General features: G+C 47.4%; 1 protein-coding gene and 1 long non-coding RNA gene across 13 annotated transcripts in view; one reads left to right on the forward strand and one right to left on the reverse strand.

Annotated features, from left to right (window-relative positions):
• Nucleotides 1-239: 239 nt before the first annotated feature.
• LOC127345417 (MADS-box transcription factor 51) overlaps nt 240-17,551 on the forward strand; it is a 40,141-nt gene continuing 22,829 nt past the window's right edge. Inside the window, exon 1 of the mRNA XM_051371894.2 lies at nt 240-584. Coding sequence (XP_051227854.1) covers nt 400-584 — 185 coding nt within the window. The 5' untranslated portion in view covers nt 240-399. The remainder of the gene's footprint in view (nt 585-17,551) is intronic.
• Nucleotides 3,269-9,633, reverse strand: LOC127345418 (uncharacterized). 12 transcript variants are annotated; one of them, XR_011756219.1, is made up of 9 exons: nt 9,024-9,632; nt 8,632-8,797; nt 7,574-7,957; nt 6,937-7,041; nt 5,648-6,053; nt 4,956-5,412; nt 4,319-4,556; nt 4,098-4,164; nt 3,269-3,819 (listed from the first exon to the last, which is right to left on the reverse strand). It is a non-coding gene; the product is annotated as an uncharacterized lncRNA (long non-coding RNA). The 12 variants fall into 12 exon arrangements; XR_007878664.2 differs by lacking the exon at nt 3,269-3,819 and having other exon boundaries at nt 3,868-4,164; nt 5,648-5,787; nt 5,987-6,053; XR_007878671.2 differs by lacking the exon at nt 3,269-3,819 and having other exon boundaries at nt 3,868-4,164; nt 9,024-9,128; nt 9,351-9,631.

The raw sequence follows: 17,551 nt of genomic DNA on the forward strand, positions 1-17,551 counted from the left end.
GTGTGCACCCACAGGCGACATGAGATTATGAAACTGCATTATAGATATCATGTATCTATATTTTATCAGTACATAAAGATTATTCGTCAGTCATTTCATTATCAGTATTATATCAGTGACATCAAGAAAGTGAGGAATAAAATACAGTACTTGTGATATAGGACCCAGTGGATACCGACCAACACAATGGGGACATGCAGCTGCCCAAGATAAGCCACGAGCGCGCCGCGTCTGAGGTGTACAGCGAGTCGTCAACCGGATGGGCCCGCGTCGTCCCAAACACGACCCGTCCCTCTCCTTCCCCCACTCCCCTCACCGGCCGGCACACACCCCCTGATCCCTTCCAACCACCCAGACATAGACGAGCGGCGGCCGGAGCAGGCTAGCTAGCTAGTGGACATGACGCGGCGGGGGCGGGTGGAGCTGCGGCGGATCGAGGACCGGACGAGCCGCCAGGTGCGCTTCTCCAAGCGCCGCTCGGGGCTCTTCAAGAAGGCCTTCGAGCTCTCCCTCCTCTGCGACGCCGAGGTCGCGCTGCTCGTCTTCTCCCCCGCCGGCAAGCTCTACGAGTACGCCTCCACCAGGTGCATGCTCCCGCCCTCGCTTTTTTTTTGTCCAATCCAATTACTTACTCCTCTGCTAGCACTAGAATTCGCCCAACACAATAATTAGCTAGGAATAGGATCGCTCGATTTGCTCCGATACCCCCTTAGCCTAGCTTCTCTTCTCGTAATGGTGAACGGCGGCTGCTCTCCTCTCTGTGCGCGCACCCCATGTGCTCGAGACAATCTCCAACAGGCTTACCACCCTGCTCTCTTCCCGTAATGGTGAAGCAAGTAGCAGTATAGTATCTTGCCATCTTGGATTCTACTGTAACTCTGTATAGCGCCAATACAGGAGCATGAGCTCTGTTTTCTAATTTTTAGATTGGCGTTTTGCTTCGAGAAGAAAGGGTGGTGCTCCGGGGAAGCTTCTCTAATAGACCGTGAACAGCCTCTTTCTGTTGCAGTATTCCGCGTAGCATGGAAACAACTAGGACACTTGAGCCCCGCGCCCGTTGCCTTCCGCATAGGCCAGCAATAGATTGCCAAAAATAACTGGGTGCCTGTGTTTGAGTCGGTCCTGTGAATACGAAAATGATCATGTTTGGTTGCGCGTCTGTTTACGTTTGGAGGTGCCTCCAGTAGTCCGACAAATATTATTTTTCCAGCATTTTTTTATTCAATTGAAAAACATAATTTATATGCGAAATAAATGAAAAATAAGAAGAAAATAAATATTAAAATAAAAACAGCCAGGCCCCTAGCCTACTTGTCGCCCATTGGGTAGTTGACGACCTGGCTCATCGTTGCCTCCTCTCTCTCTTCCGCTTCTCCGCTGCCGTCTGCCACTTCATCCGCTACGCGGTCGCCAGAGCTTCGTGGGCCGCGCGTCCCCAAGTAACCGATGCCGAAGCATCTTATTGGTGTCATCCTCAGCCTTCTTCAATGTCTCGAAGGATGGGACTAAGGATCTATGCTTCGTCGCCTTCTCCTCCGGGCCAGCCTCGCTCCAGTCGCGTCGTCCAAATCCTCCTCTGCGGCCGCTGCCTCCCGGCGGTGATGCTGCTCCACGTCGAACGTCGCGTTGGGCGCCCGCTCCTCCTCTGCCTCCTCCTCTGTTGCGGTCAGAAACCCACCGGCGAGCAACGACGGGCAACACAGGAGAGCCGGGAGCAACTTAGGGCTGCGGCTGGCCCTGGTCCCTCCGAGCGACGGCCCGCAAAGACTCCGGCACGCACGTCCGATGCTGGTGCAAGGGCGTTCCACCTGACCTATACCTGGTCAGGAAGGTGATGGAGATGCCTCGCTTAGTTTCCTGCATGGCATACACGTAAACATTAAATACGAGCCTCGATCGGCTCTCAGGTTGTCCTGTGAATCGGCTCAAAGAGCTGATCCACCCATGATTCGCACGAGGTGTACGAATATATGGTGGTCCTGCTTGATCAAGATAAAGCTAAAACGATCTACGACGATTTAGGGTTTTCACCGCATAATCGGAACGTCCTACTCGTGATTGAGCCTCGCGGCCACGCACGGTGATCGTAAGCCGATCCTAGACAAGGCCTAAAAACCAACACGAGGTTGATCCCCGGAACATCCTGTTTAGGGCTAGCAAACTACACCCTACGCGCCGCTGGATCCTTCAACCCTTTGTAAGGCCTAACTATGCAGATATTAAACTAACTAGATTTAAATGTGCGCCTTGGCGCACGACCCCGTGAAACTCGAACTGATTTACGGCTTATAAAAGTGGTAAAAAAGCAGCATGGGTACATGGAAATACATTTATAACTATCTATAAAAACAATATATGCAAACAACAAATGAAAACTAAACAGTGTTCAATTTAACCATATACGTAGGAAAAAATATGAGCTGATGAAGAGAGAAAAACATAACATAGCAATACATCAAGAGCAAATTCAGTATAATACCGTCATTAGTATTTTCTCTGCCCCAGCTAGACAAAGTTGAGTCAAATAATTTGGGATGGATGGAATACAACATCTCTTAGAATACAAACGATGTAAATGAAATCTTAGTCAACAAAAGCCGTTATATCTATAAGCATTGTAAGTAGTCAATCAGCCATAGAGAATACATGAATGATGTCGTACATACATACATGAGGTCTGAGGTAGATGGCTCAAACACAAAGCCTACAGTTTATATATATGTTATATAATCCCAGCAAGGAAAATAACTAACTACATTACATGAGTAAACATAGGAGAGTTGATGCTTAGGCAGACGGTTCTCGATCCAAGCTGTAGACAGGGTCAGTGGTGGTTGACCCAGGATGATGCAATGGGAGAGAGGGTGGGAAACGGCAGGATCAGTCATTCAAAAGAAAAAGAAAAGAAAAATGGAGGGACCAATGTAGTAAAATTCTTAGTTAATCCTTCAGGCTCCAAATAATTAAATCCCATGCATACCAGCCATTATGAGATAGTTCCTTCCACTACTCCTCTCACACTAAACATTCAAAAGAAGTCGCGAGTACATCAAGAACCATGTACGTCTTCTCTGTCACCGCCTCAACGGTCTTTGGCATTAGAGGCCTCGATCGTTGAACTTTGATGTCATATCTCGGGATCCAAGATATGACATTCGGTGGCTTGCCGTATGCCATACTAATGGGCAAGAAAGCAGAGGCTAAGGTTAATCCACCAACTACCACATGTTACACAGAGTTTGGGTGCATTGGTCAATGATACAAAAAGCAAACTCAAGATTTGCAAATTCCAAATAGGATTGCGATTTCAGATAAGGATATCAGTCAACATCCTGATTGCGGTATGACCTACCATAGGCATTGTTCTGATTGAACTACGCTGCTAGTAGTACATAGACGTTATAACAGATTCAGTACAAAATATTTGTATCTCCAACCATCAATAAATAGTGGTTAAGGGTAACACAGTAAAAATGAAAGGGTAACACAAAGTAATCAGAGTATCTATCTTAGAAGCAAATTCAGATATTTAGATCGAATAATGATTAACATGAATAAGTTAGCAGCTCAAATAAACCACTATCTAAGATTACTAAAAACAACTATATGTTGGGCAAGACTTTCTATCATTCAGCTTAGAGTGAGACAATAACTCCATCATATGTCAGTTGCTTTCTAAATTTGTATAGTATTAGGAAACAAGTTGTATGTAATTCAGAGATGCCAAACATTAAAAAGATGGTACTCACCAGAATCATAAATTAATGCTGGACTTGCACATCACAACAACAAACATATGCCCCCCATCTCCATAGCCATCTTCAGAGTAGAGAGATTCATTTTTGCATAGAAAAGTTAACTACTAAATTATATTTCACAAGCCAAACTTTCAAATATATTAAGTAGTACACCAATTGGTTCCTATTTTTGGTGCAAAACAACACAATACACTATTCAGGTATCTAAGAAAGGGACAAACCGAATCAAGATCTAGCGGGCCTGAGGTTGGAGACACACGCAGGCATCTTGCACTTGAGATTAAATTTGTGAAACCAGTTCAGTGGAAGATGTTGAGACATCTACCGTAACTTGTATACCTCGGACAATGCAGAGTCGCTAGGTCGCCATCATCGACGCTTTGTCCCCGGGCGCTGCAATACCTAGCTGACCATGGATCAAATCAAGAGAATCAGTAAATAATGTTCTCTCCAGGATTTTTGTCAAACACCGTCTAGGCAAAAACAAAGATAAAAAAAACTATGGGGATTAAATGGAGAGAGGGAGAAGAGGGAGATCACGATGAGGAGAGGCAAATTACCCTGTCTTGTTCACGTGCTCCACCTTTAGATGCAGAGGATGAAGAGGCGGAGCAGCAGCGACACATACGGATGCCCGTATGGCTGGCTAACGGGGAAGAGGGCACGAGCTGGGCTGATGGCGGCTCGAGGCGGCGGCTCATGCGATTCCCCCTCGTCGGCGACAACCTCACCTGGGGAGCGAGGGAGCGGGGCCATCCCATTGTCGTCGGATGCTGCCGGGGCCATATGGCGCGAGGGCTATAGTTGGAACATCAATCGTCAGCAACTTTAGTGTGGAAATGCTCATGGGGCATAATTTAACAAAACAGAAAAGGCCACCGCATAGGTATGTTCTTAATAACATGAGAAGAGGGCAAGAAAAGCGGCGCATCCTAATTATCTGTATGCTCATCAATCTAATGTTTTGGAAAATTATATTTGTAGATAGAATTTAATAGCACACAACAATAGAAGTAATAAACTAAATATTACATTAGGCTTGGATAACAAGTGGGAGATGATGGATGGAAACTGCTAATGTAATAATTAACTGAAACAGATCAATTCTCATAACCCAAGTATTATACACAACATGAGAAGCTGGAAAAACATCTAACATAATTACACAAGTCACATATTGCATGTCCTACTCCTCACCTGAAATGAGTGACTTAATGATTCTCTGCTGAGAAGAGCGCTCATTAAGTTGCTCTTTCCTTGTGTTTGATGATAAAGATCCATAATTATTAGTAACGTTGAAAAATTAATGACCACAAGCTCTAATGAATAAAAAATAGAAAGAAATATTAGCTGAAACAAGACATAAGGGATCCAACGTATTAGAATGAGAAGATATTTACCTTATGTTTCATTGTGTCTCACTACGATCAGGCGAGGTGAGGCATGGGGGGCACCCTCGCAAATTGATGTGTCAGTAACAAAAAATAATATGAGTATCATTGCTTCACTAATCTTATATTTATGTCGCAAGAACCCGAAATGTGTGAAAATGAACCTAAAAACAGTCTGGGAAAGGAAATAGAAGCAGTGGTATACGTAAAGAGAGTCTTACCAAGTCTGTGTGCATATACACCCCTGAGTATTTGCAAACAACCTGCAGCAATAAACAAACATTTAGAATATTAGAAAGCAATAAATAATGTGTTTCTGTTTTCACAGAGAGAATATAGAGAATTTACTATTGTGCAATAGGAGAACACAAAATCTAAGATGAAGATATCAGACAAATTTAAGTGAGGGTAAATGTAAGAACCCTAAGCACTATTGCATATTGTTAATCCAAAGAATGACAAAACTCTCAAGAACTAAAGGTTGTTAATTTGGCTCACATTTAGCTGTATTTGAAGACAACAAATCTTCTCAGGGCCAAATTACCAAACAGTCAAACACCAATAGGTCCAGCTGGCCGGCGCCATCGATCAGCAAGAACACAGTCCATACCCTCACAATCAGTTCCTACAGTCCAGCTCTATAAAGAAAAAGCTTCATTTGCCATGAACAGAAGAATACTCAACAAATTATACAAATCCCATCAAACAGAAAGTGACACATATTTACAAAAATAAAAAACCTTCAGTTCGTTCCTTTATTACCTCTATTTTGTGAAAAATATAGCCAGATATGGAACCATATACTGCAAAAAATAGAACTAAAAAGTTGGAAGATACCTCCCTCGGTGAATGGATCTGAAGAAGCTCACAGGTAAAATTGAGATCCGTAAAGTTTCTTCGTCAACTAAAAAATAATCAGATAGTTGCATTGAGAATAAAAAAGAATGAGCTACAGATGCATCATATATATATATACAGAGAAAAAAATACAGAGAATAAAAACCTATGTCATGATAGTTGCATTGAGAAAAAATAATCAGATAGTTGTATTGAGAATAAAAAATATTAGATAGTTGCTATATCATGATATTTTTAATCCTAAGCCACAGATGCATCATATATATATATATACAGAGAAAACCTATGTCACAAAGCGGAGGCCAAGAAATCTCAGAAGGCGTTTAATAAAAGAAGCGGAACTGTAGGAGCTCATGAGCACCTTGGCACCACCAGCCAGCAGCAACTAAAAAATATATCTAAGACGTCTCATGTCATGGGAAGAAATAAACATGCAAGAATGCATGTACAAACATAACCGAAGCTACAACTGAACTAAAACTATGAAGAAAATCCACTTCTAAGCAAGGTATCTTCAAGTGACACTTTTTTCTAGTTGAACTATTAGCTAATATTTAATTTTGGATATTCCACCATATATAAGCATTAGAAAATATATGAAAAGTTCACGAAAAGGGTGGGGGCGGGGGACTCACATCTTCAAATGATATCAAGGGAGTAACATGCCAAATCATAGTTTCGAAAAGAGAAAGTAAGCATAATCAATTTCACTATCTAGAATGCACTGAAAAATATAAGAAAAATGCACGAAAAACACATATCTAACACCTTCAGATGATATCATCGAGGCAGTGGCATACTGAGGTACACAGGCAAAACTTCTAGTCAATGTGGTCATGGTGCATTGAATATAAAAGTGGTGTTTAAGAACTTCTACTCGATGTGGTCATGGTGCATTGAAAATAAAAGTGGTTTTGAAGATAGCTCACCTCCATGTATGATCTTTTGTGCTTCTCATGGATGAGCCAAATAGTGCTTCAATTGCTGGATTGCATGGATAACCAAAATATGAGGTCACGTGAGGGGAAAATGCGCTGCAGTTTAACACAACCAATTAGCATTCTGAAACTAAATCTGTACGAAACAAATAACGGTCTACCAAAGTCTGCAACTAATGTTTCTGTGTTTCTATTTTTATTACGGTCCACCTTGAAACTTGCAGGCATTGCTCCTGCTCCAAGATTTAACCGGTCTACCATTTAATCTGAGTTTTGCAAGTGAAGAGTTTTCAATAGGAAGTTCTTCACTATATCGGGCTTGTTGTTCATCAGAAAAGCCAACGCACTGGGAACAAAATTATGGACAAAAAGCTTCCATTGAAAGGATAAGATCAACAAAAGTACAACATCATATATCAATTAAGTAAAATAAAAAAATGCAAACCATGACTATGAACAAGCAGAGTATCGAAAGCTATACTGCTCATGATAATCAAAGTTATACATGCAACATACGCAATGAAGAAAATTACAAGGCAACCTGACGTGCTAAATTACTGATTTAGATACATCAGTATCTAAAAATAAAGGATGGCCTGTCTTCATATATGGTAAAGAAGGGTTTTACCTGATCATAATTGAGCACTTTCTCAGATGAATGATCTACCGCAACAATTGTACCAACTGGTTGGCCGTGAAAATACAGTACAAATTTCCTGAGTGCCTCCCATGCCTCATTCATAAGGGGGTGTGGTCCACTTGGCACACCGAAGTGTGTTCGTATTGAGAATGGGGAGTCAAACCCAGTACGGGATGCAGGTATCAAAGTCATCGTTTTGCCGATGACTGCATTACACTATCAAAGCCATCGTTTTGCCGATGCGTGAGCCCTGGCTTATCAATTAGTAACCGCAACAGATCAAGACTGATATCAGCCTCTGAGGCAATGAGACATGCGATGAGACTCTCTTCATGATACCCCGTTTGGGTCAACTGTTATTCAGTTGAACTTCTACAAGAAACTTACTGTGAGAAAGTTAGTTGCAAAAAGTTTTTCTATCGATTGTAAAAAAATGGTAAATTATTAAAGAAAGGTAAACCCCAGTTTACAAAAAGCTCCTGCATAAATAATAACTGCAGCTACTACAAGCGAGGCTAAACATGTTTATCAAACATAAGGTGTGGATATTAAATAAAACTTTGCAGATAGCAAGCTTCATTTAGTCAAACATAAGCTCCTGTATAAAAAGGCATATAATCGAGAGGTAAAGCAATATAATCGACTTCATTTAATTTTTGCCATCATACTTCAGCATTTAGATATTCCTTTTTCTTTGCCTTTGATGATCTTGTAATTTTTTACATTGGGCCCTTCTAACCATTTCTTTGAACAAAACCAAAAATGCATAAATACAGAAATTTAGATTTACTATCATCAACTATCAGACCCCTGACCTGATCCCCCTTATATTTCTTATTTCTCTCATTCAACCCATGCCCTTAGACCTTAAGAAGCTTCACTGGATGAAAGAGTTTTCATATAAGCTGTTACTACATAAACATACCTAAATATCTGCAAGCCGTAACTTTACTACCAAAGCATCAAGAGTGGAGTTGCATCTAGTCCCATCAATATAATATAAACAGCAAAACCATATTTAAGATAAATATATATTTGCAACTAACCTGTAAACAAAGGGGACGCATCTAAACATCTAGCCGACTCAACCTCCATAAATCAGCCAACCAGGGAGGGCAGCAAAGGATAAAATTTATTAAAGCACACCATTTTCACAAACTTTTGCTCTCAAAGGAATGAAGGCTTATATGTCTTCAAGACAGGGCTGCATCCCTGCATCATACAAGAATGGTACAAGCTTCTTATAGCTACATGACTCTATAGTTCAAAAAGGCCTACTTCATTCGTTGGTTATTCTCAAAGCAAGATTAAAAAATTAGCCTCCAAGTTAATTCAAGATATAAACAGCTTACAGTACTAAAATTCTACAGTACGTATTACGCGTAGAATCAAATATAGGATGTATTAATTCCACTAACATGCAAAAACAAAATTATACCTGCATCTCTGTAGCTCACGTATTAGTGGGCGACCATGGAAGTCACTTGGATGATTAGCACTCTAAAACCAGTCCAGCAACAGCTCTTGTGGCGGAGATGACAATCTGACATCAGCATAGGAAAAGAAACCTGCAATCTTTAGCTAATGCACAAAATACAAAATAATGTAATAGGATAAATCAGGCCATGGAATTATGCACAACGTTGCTTCTTCTGCTAAATGATGCATAACAAAAGCATTAGAACCGACTTGTGGCACCAGTTGACAAAAGTTGAATCTGAGCACATCCCTGATGCAGCTCTGAATCCCCCACCCTTATTTACACCTGGGATTGCAGGAAGCCTCCAATGTGTCCCTCCAAGTAATCCAATGGCTGGCCAGCATCTGCTGCCATTCTTGGCGAGAATTGCCGCTCCAGGCCACCATGGTGGCACAAGGCTGCATAGAATGGAAGCACAATGAGCAAAGTTTAGCTATGCAAAACATCTCAAGAGGAATTTTTTGCTCTGTTGGGTACAAAATTGCTAGGTATCACCAAGATTCGTAGCATATTAAGAGCATAGTGCGAATCTACGAGCGTGAAAACGAAATCTTTGCCGACTGGTGGCACCAGAGAACCACATAGCAGGGTGTCCCAATAATATTACCGAAAAGGGGATGCTTACCGCCCAGTCGGACACCGGCGCCTCGAGTGGGCGTGCGGCGGCGCTTGTAGGTGACGACGAGCTCGGACGAGCACGAGCACGAGCGCTTGGGCGGGCGGTGCTTGGGCGTGGCCGGCGTCCGGCGGCGCCGTCTGGTAGGACATCTTCCGGCGGACCGCATCGCACTGGTTGGTAGGAGTCACGAGGCGGGGGCGACGAGGAGAGATACGGCGGCGCAGCGAGCTTCTTGTCGGGACAATGGTGATGCCGCCGGACGACGACCAACGTGGGTAGGATTCGGGATGCGGAGCTCCCCGAATCTTGCGGCGGCTCCCATGCCCCCGTGCGTCGCGCTGGCTCGACGGTGAGTGGTGGTGGCGGCAGCTTGACCTTGATGTGGAGTGGAGGGAGGAGGATTGGAGGAGAAGAGCCACATCAGAGGATTGGGATGAGGAGTCGCGTGAGGCAATTGGGGGCCGACCGGCTAGGGTGGAGCCGTGGAGGAGGAGAGACGCGCGACCAGGCGGCGTGGAGGAGGAGATGCGAGCGGCGGCGTGGAGGAGGAGATGCGACGCAGCGATTTCGCAAAGGCGGCTAGGGTTTCGCTCCGTCGATCCCGGTTTTATACGGCGAACCTTTGAAATACCGAAAGTACCCGCGGGTGGAGACCTTCACCGGGCCGACGCCAATGCGAACCGAAAGAGATTCCGGCCGCATGATGGGCGACGTGCGGGGCCAGCGAAGGTGGGGCCCACGTGCAGCCGGAGGCGGGTAACAACCGGCCATTGCATGGGGACATCTAGTGAGAGGATGCTCTGTCTCTTCTGCCCAAAATAAACGAACCAGATACACTGATGGGGTGATCCAACGGTTAAGAAGCGAGGATCGCTGTGAAGCCCCCATGGGGGGCAGCTATTATACCTTCCAATCCTTGAAGAAACAAGGAGCAACCATAACGGATCGGATCTACTAAATAATGATCAAGCGGGGTGCCGCCCCTACGCCTAAGATAGGCGTAAGGGCGGCTAGATGTCTAAGGGTTGCACGACGATAGCATATGATACGAAGAACAATGCTAACCCTAACACATCTAAGATAACTACGTTGCTCGCCATCAAAAAGGCTTCAGTACGAGGAACGCATGAACAGCGAATAAACTTGTACTGCCTAGATCGCAAGATGCGATCTAGGCAGCATGATGCTTACCCGGAAGAAACCCTCGAGACAAGGGAGTTGGCGATGCGCCTAGATTGGTTTGTGGTGAACGTGGTTGTTGTTTATTTCATAAACCCTAGATACATATTTATAGTCCGTAGACTTTCTAACGTGGGAATAATCCCAACCGTGCACGAGCCAAACTCTAACTAACCGACACGTATCCTACTATATTACAGATACACGGGCTAACTAGCCCAAACTTTGCATATAAGGCCGATTCACGTATATTCTTCCATGTATATTCTTCAAGCCCATCTTGATCGCGGCCCACCTCTGACTCGGTCAAATTCTGGTGATAACACATGCCCCCCTGGTTTTGGAATTGATAATTCCAAAATCACTCTGCTTTTCTCTTCGTCGGGTCATGTCGTGGCAGAGCAGAACCGTCGCAGTATTCTTCATCATGATGCCTTGCTTTCTCAACATCTCTGCAAAATTTGATAGCTTTAGTGTCACTGCCTCGGAAACTGCAATGGCATTAAATCTCCACTAGGCTCCTCCTTATTTAACTGTGCCGATTGATTAGCCTTTTCATCCCCTTCCTCTGTTCTAGCTATCGGCACCGAAAAAACCCCCTTTCCTTGTAGCAATGTCTTCCTCTTCCTCCGTCTCCTCCGGCCTCTCCCTCCAGTCTTCCTCCTCGAGCGAGCCGGAGTGGAACTTTGATCATGTGCCAGACGGCCCACCCGAAGCACTCGTCGGGTCAGATGGTGACCTGCCCCTGACCGATGGGGAAGACGACCTCAAGTTCCTCATCGAAGGGGAGCTGATGAGCGAAAGCGACGATGACCTCCACCCCTGGGCGAAACCCACCTCCTCCGACGGGGAGGAGGAAGAAGAAGAAGTAGAGGAAGAAGAGGAAAAGGAGGAGGATGATTCCTCCTCCTCCGCTGGGCATCCGCCGGCAAAGCGATTTCGCGCTTGGGCGGACAGCGAGGACGATGATGATGACGAGGAGGAAGAGGAAAAGGAGGAGGATTCATCCTCCTCCTCCGCCGGATATCCGCCGGCAAAGCGCTTCCGCACCTGGGCGGACAGCGAGGATGATGATGATGACGAGGAAGAAGAAGCTCCGGCCGAGGGCTGGGGTAGCAGCGACGAGGAACTCTCCGGAAGCAGCTCCGACGGCAGCGATGCCGACGACGAGGCCAGCGAGGACTAGTAGAGTAGGACTAGTAGCCCCTGAGCAATCGGCTCTTCTTTTGTTTTCCCCTTCTTGAGCAATCGGCTCTTCTTTTGTAAAAATCCCTCTTATTATGAGGAAGAACTTCTCAGCTGATTCTGTCCTTTCACCAAATTTACCGATTGCTAAAATAAGTCAACAAATTACGAGCCGATGGCAGCGCACCGGTCCTTGCCATGAAAACACGAGCAGAGCCAACTCTATTGTTTATCCAAATGGTAATCTGTGGCATGTCCGCAAGGGCAAAACCCAATTCCCCAAAACGCCATTTGAACAGATCCAACCCACGGCCATACGAACCTCAGATGTCAATTGCGCAGGTTCGCAACTGCAATGAATCCATGGGCAGCACCATCCAAAGCCCACGCTATGGTTCCCAGCCTGAAGGTGATCCTTAACTGCCCCTTTTCTGTCCGAACATAGCGCCTTGCTCTATCTTTTCGCAGCAACAGAGACGGTTCTGACTCTGTAAATGATGGCGGCTTCCTTTTCAGCAGCTCTAATAGTCTTCTACTGCAACAACTCACCGCTCTCGAAGAAGGTTATGATGCAGGGTCAGCCGACGACACTCCAATCGGCTTCTAAAAACAGAGCAACTAGCGGGCCACCGCCCCGAGCTTCGGTTAAGGCGAGAATATTGGTGAGGATGCACGGATCGGAGGGCTTTGAACTCGTGTAATCCGAGATAGCCACCACGTAGAGTCGGCCACACTTGCCTCCATTGACCACCTTTCTTCCGCCGAAAGCCGATGTTGTAGGCGAAACACCAACGGCTTCATCGAGCAAAGGGCTGCCTTGTATGCCAAACCGATGCTTCGACGATCGCCGAATCGGCGCAAAGAGTTGGAAGTCCTTGAAGAGAAGATTCGGGCACCAAAATCGGCTCATTGCAGCTGAAGAAGCTCTAATTGTACTAGAGTCGATGGCTGTGCATCGGCTTTGTCTCTTAGTTCTAAAGTCGATGTCTGTGCATCGGCTATATATCGTGATGCTGATTTTTTTTTACTGGCCGATTTTTCTATCGGCCCCCAACATTTCACTGCACACATGTTCATCTGCACATGTTCATCTGATCTGATTAGGTGCCCCCCGAGCCGAATCGCTGTAATCATTGATATCGGCTCGTAGTTAGCCAAGGCACCGTATTTGAACGTCGGCTCAGTTAAGACTAATGTTGACTCTCATCAGCCGACGTAAAACCGCTGCCCATTAGATCGATGTTGAACACAAGCAGAACATGTGGTGAGGATAATTTTGGCCGATTGCTGGAATCGGCCTCCATATTGATCGAAGCGCTCAATGAAGGTTTTGCAATGTCCCTCCATATATCTTTGGGGCCGATCCCAAGGATCGGCCTCGCCACGTTTGTCCATAGGTTGGTTCTTGCTACACGGTCAGGCCGGTGGATAGGACCAGCCTAACCCCGTTCTTCGTCACGTCGATGCGCTCATGATCGTCCAAATTGATACCCGAGAGTGGCTCTTGGCCCGCTCTTTGTTTCCCAAGCGTTCATGCCGGCCGTTGAAATCTCGGTGAGTCATCGGCCTGGACGACCTCTACCTCATCTCCATCCCACCGTATTACACATTGGTGCATCGTGGAGGGAATGCAACGATTGGCGTGGATCCAATCTCTTCCTAGCGAGAACGACATAGGTGTTCTTGCTATCGACGATGAAGAACGTCGTAGGGATGGTTTTCCTTCCTACGGTCGGATCCACGTTCGAACACCTTGTGCGTCGACGCTTGGCCGTTGAAATCGCTCAATGTCACGTTGGTCTTGATCGATCCGAGCTAGAGCGTCCCAACCGACGTAGCATAGAGTATGGCATAATGTTGATCGCCGCTCCGGTGTCCACCAGCATCTTGTTGACAGGCCTCCCATCGATATAACCTCGCAAGTACGGGGCCTTGAGATGTCCGTAGCTTCTTTCTCGTGGCTTCTCAAAGATAACCGGCCGTGGGCCGCGATCAAGTTGTGCTACGGGTGCCTCGTCTAATCCTGGAGCGCTAAACTCCGTCGGAAGGATAAACACCATGTTTGTGCCACCGATGTCTCATCATCGGCTTTCTTTTGCTTGGGGCGCCACTCCATTTTTTGTGGTCAACCCTCTTCATCCAGGGTTCGTTGGATCTTCGCGGCCGAGATCGGGCCGCGCCTTCCTTAGCGTGTGCGGTATAACCTTTCGGCTTCCTCCAAGCCGCGCGATCGCCGAACCCTACGCTTTTGGGAACGCAGTGAGTCCATCGGGGCACCACCTTGGCCGGTGGTACTGTCTTCTTCTTCTTCTTCATCGTCTTTCAAATCCTCGAGATCTTCCACGAGGGGACTCGGCGTGCTTGCTTCGAGGTGGGAGAGGCCCTAGACGTTCGAACACGGACACGTTAGTCGCATCCTTCCTCTTGTCTACATTACGGCGCTTGCCGATTGTAGGCAATCGGCTCATTCCCGAATCCCGGCGAGTGTCGAAGAAGGGGCAGTCCAGTGCCTATCCTCGTCGTCTTGCTTCCTCGATTCTTCCTTGGCACGGCGCTCGTACTCCTCCTCATCGCGATCATGCCGACGATGTCTCTGGCGTCCCTAGCCGGACGGTCTCTATCATCATCGTCTTGGATCGTCGGCGTTGGCTATATTGACTCACATACTTGTTGAGGAGGTGATCGAGAGAGGTCGCCGATATCTTACGTTCCTCACTTCTCCTCTCGTGATGTAGCGCTTGCCATCGTGCCGAGCCGATCGCGTGGAGCGGCCTCCTCTGTGTCCTTGCTACGAGAGCGGTGCCCTCGTCTCCGTCCTTGCCGAGTGGTGTCCAGGTCCTACCATGTTGATGTTGAACGAGAATCTGGTGGCACCCTTCGGGTAAGTGCACTCCACCATGTTAACGGCGGGAAGGGGTGGGTGTCGACCTTCATGGCGTCTTGGTTGAAAATTAGACGTCCTTGTTCTATCGCCATTTGGATCTGCCGACGCCACACCCTGCGGTCGTTGGTGGCATGGGAGAACGAGTTGTGCCATTTGCGGTATGGCTTTCCGTTCGGCTCTGTACCGTGGGGATTTTGAGGCCTTCGGGTAACTTCAATCGCTTCTCCTTGAGTAAGAGGTCGAAGATTTGCTCGGTTTTAGTCACGTCAAAATCAAACCCTGCGGGCGGACTCCGGTGGCTTAACCCATTTGCGGGACACGGGGTTGCCCCCGAGTCCATTCAGCCACCGCTACTTCTTGATCTCCCGCATGAGCCTTCGTATTCATCCGCCTCAACCAGGACTACCGCACGCTTGAATTTGTCCCGGTACAAGTCCGGTGGCGCTGTTCATATAACGACGCTTTCGAACCATGTGCGCCGGTGAAGGGTAGTCCGCTTGGGAGGCCATATCCTTGATTTGTGATGCAAGACCCACCACCGCCAACTCGGCGCTTCCTTTTCAGTCCACACGAGCCGAATAACATCGGTTCCTAAGATTTACTGAAGCGCCGGACGTATTACGCACGCTTTCTCCATGCTCCCGACGTATTTGTGCTAGATCGGCAAGGCCGCACTCGGAAGCCTCTCGAGTGATACCGCATGTGGAACTGTTCTTCCAATCGCTTCCAAGTCCGGGATCGAGTCCGGTGGCAACGAAGTGTACCACCCGAAAGCCGATCCCGTGAGGGACTGTGCGAAGAACCTCACGCGTAGTGGATCCGATGCCGAGACCGTTCCTAATTGTGCCAAATATCGGCTCACATGCTCGATGGAGCTGGAACCATCCGATCCATTAAATTTGGAGAAATCGGGGAGCCGATATTTGGGTGGTAGCGGGATCAACTCGTACTCGTTGGGGTACGGCTTGGAATAGCCGATTGTCCTCCTTTTCGGCACCATGCCGAACCGGTCTCTCGGGATGGTGCGATCCGATCCGCGGTGCCGGGCTGCAGGAGTCGAACTACGAAGATTCGCCGGGTGGCATACCTAGCCAGCCCATGCTTGCTTTTCCAGCTACGAGCCAAGCTGCAGGAGCTGAGCTGCGGAGGTTTGTCGAGTGGCATACTTAGCTAGCCACGTTCGCTTCTCAAGATCCGTTCCCGAAGTTCCTCTGTTGTTCCGAAGTCCCTGCCGTTGCGGCCTGGTTTGTGAGCGCCCGATTACCGCGATGCGGCACGTATGTGCACGTGTACCCGTGAGGGATCTCCTTAGGCGCCTCGTGCAAGAACCGGTAGTCACTAGGGTCACCACCGATCTTGTAGACGACGAATGCCGGTGAATTCGGCACTTCGGTGCCGCCAACGCGAATGGCGGCGGTGGACGGGATCGGAGTGGCATCTCTCCTTGGTATGTCCCGAGAGCTGGTCTGACGGAGAGTACCGGTGCCTCATGATTTCTGGATCACCCGAAGAGCAACACGCTCCAAAGTGTTCACCAGGTTCTCGAGTGGCGGTGTAGCGAATGAGCTACCATGAAGTTAATCTCTGACGCATGGACCTGGTGCGTTCTTCGGACGGGGCGGACAGTCCACTCCGTCGAGCGCGCCTTTCAGTGAGAACCCTTTCCACGATGCCATGTGAGCGGGTTACGTGAAAGGAGCCGATGAGGTCGGCTTCGAGAATCGCCTTGACCTCGTCATACTTCTTCTTGAGCTCCTCGGTCGGATCCTCGTACGTGGCGGGGTGCCGTCCGCCATCTCGGATGTAGATGGCGATGTGGTTGATGTAGAAGATGGTCCCACCGGCGTGCGAGAATGTGTTGCGGTCGAAACCCACCGGCGAGCAACGACGGGCAACACAGAGAGCCGGGAGCAACTTAGGGCTGCGGCTGGCCCTGGTCCCTCCGAGCGACGGCCCGCAAAGACTCCGCACGCACGTCCGATGCCGGTGCAGGCGTGCCACCCGACCTATACCCGGTCGGAAGGTGATGGAGATGCCTCGCTTAGTTTCTGCATGGCATACACGTAAACATTAAATACGAGCCTCGATCGGCTCTCGGGTTGTCCCGTGAATCGGCTCAAAGAGCCGATCCACCCATGATTCGCACGAGGTGTACGAATATATGGTGGTCCTGCTTGATCAAGATAAAGCTAAAACGATCTACGACGATTTAGGGTTTTCACCGCATAATCGGAACGTCCTACTCGTGATTGAGCCTCGCGGCCACGCACGGTGATCGTAAGCCGATCCTAGACAAGGCCTAAAAACCAACACGAGGTTGATCCCCGGAACATCCTGTCTAGGGCTAGCAAACTACACCCTACGCGCCGCTGGATCCTTCAACCCTTTGTAAGGCCTAACTATGCAGATATTAAACTAATCCTTGAAGAAACAAGGAGCAACCATAACGGATCGGATCTACTAAATAATGATCAAGCGGGGTGCCGCCCCTACGCCTAAGATAGGCGTAAGGGCGGCTAGATGTCTAAGGGTTGCACGATGATAGCATATGATACGAAGAACAATGCTAACCCTAACACATCTAAGATAACTACGTTGCTCGCCATCAAAAAGGCTTCA

Source organism: Lolium perenne, chromosome 3 (genome assembly GCF_019359855.2).
Source record: "Lolium perenne isolate Kyuss_39 chromosome 3, Kyuss_2.0, whole genome shotgun sequence".
In the NCBI taxonomy this organism is placed as follows: domain Eukaryota; kingdom Viridiplantae; phylum Streptophyta; class Magnoliopsida; order Poales; family Poaceae; genus Lolium; species Lolium perenne.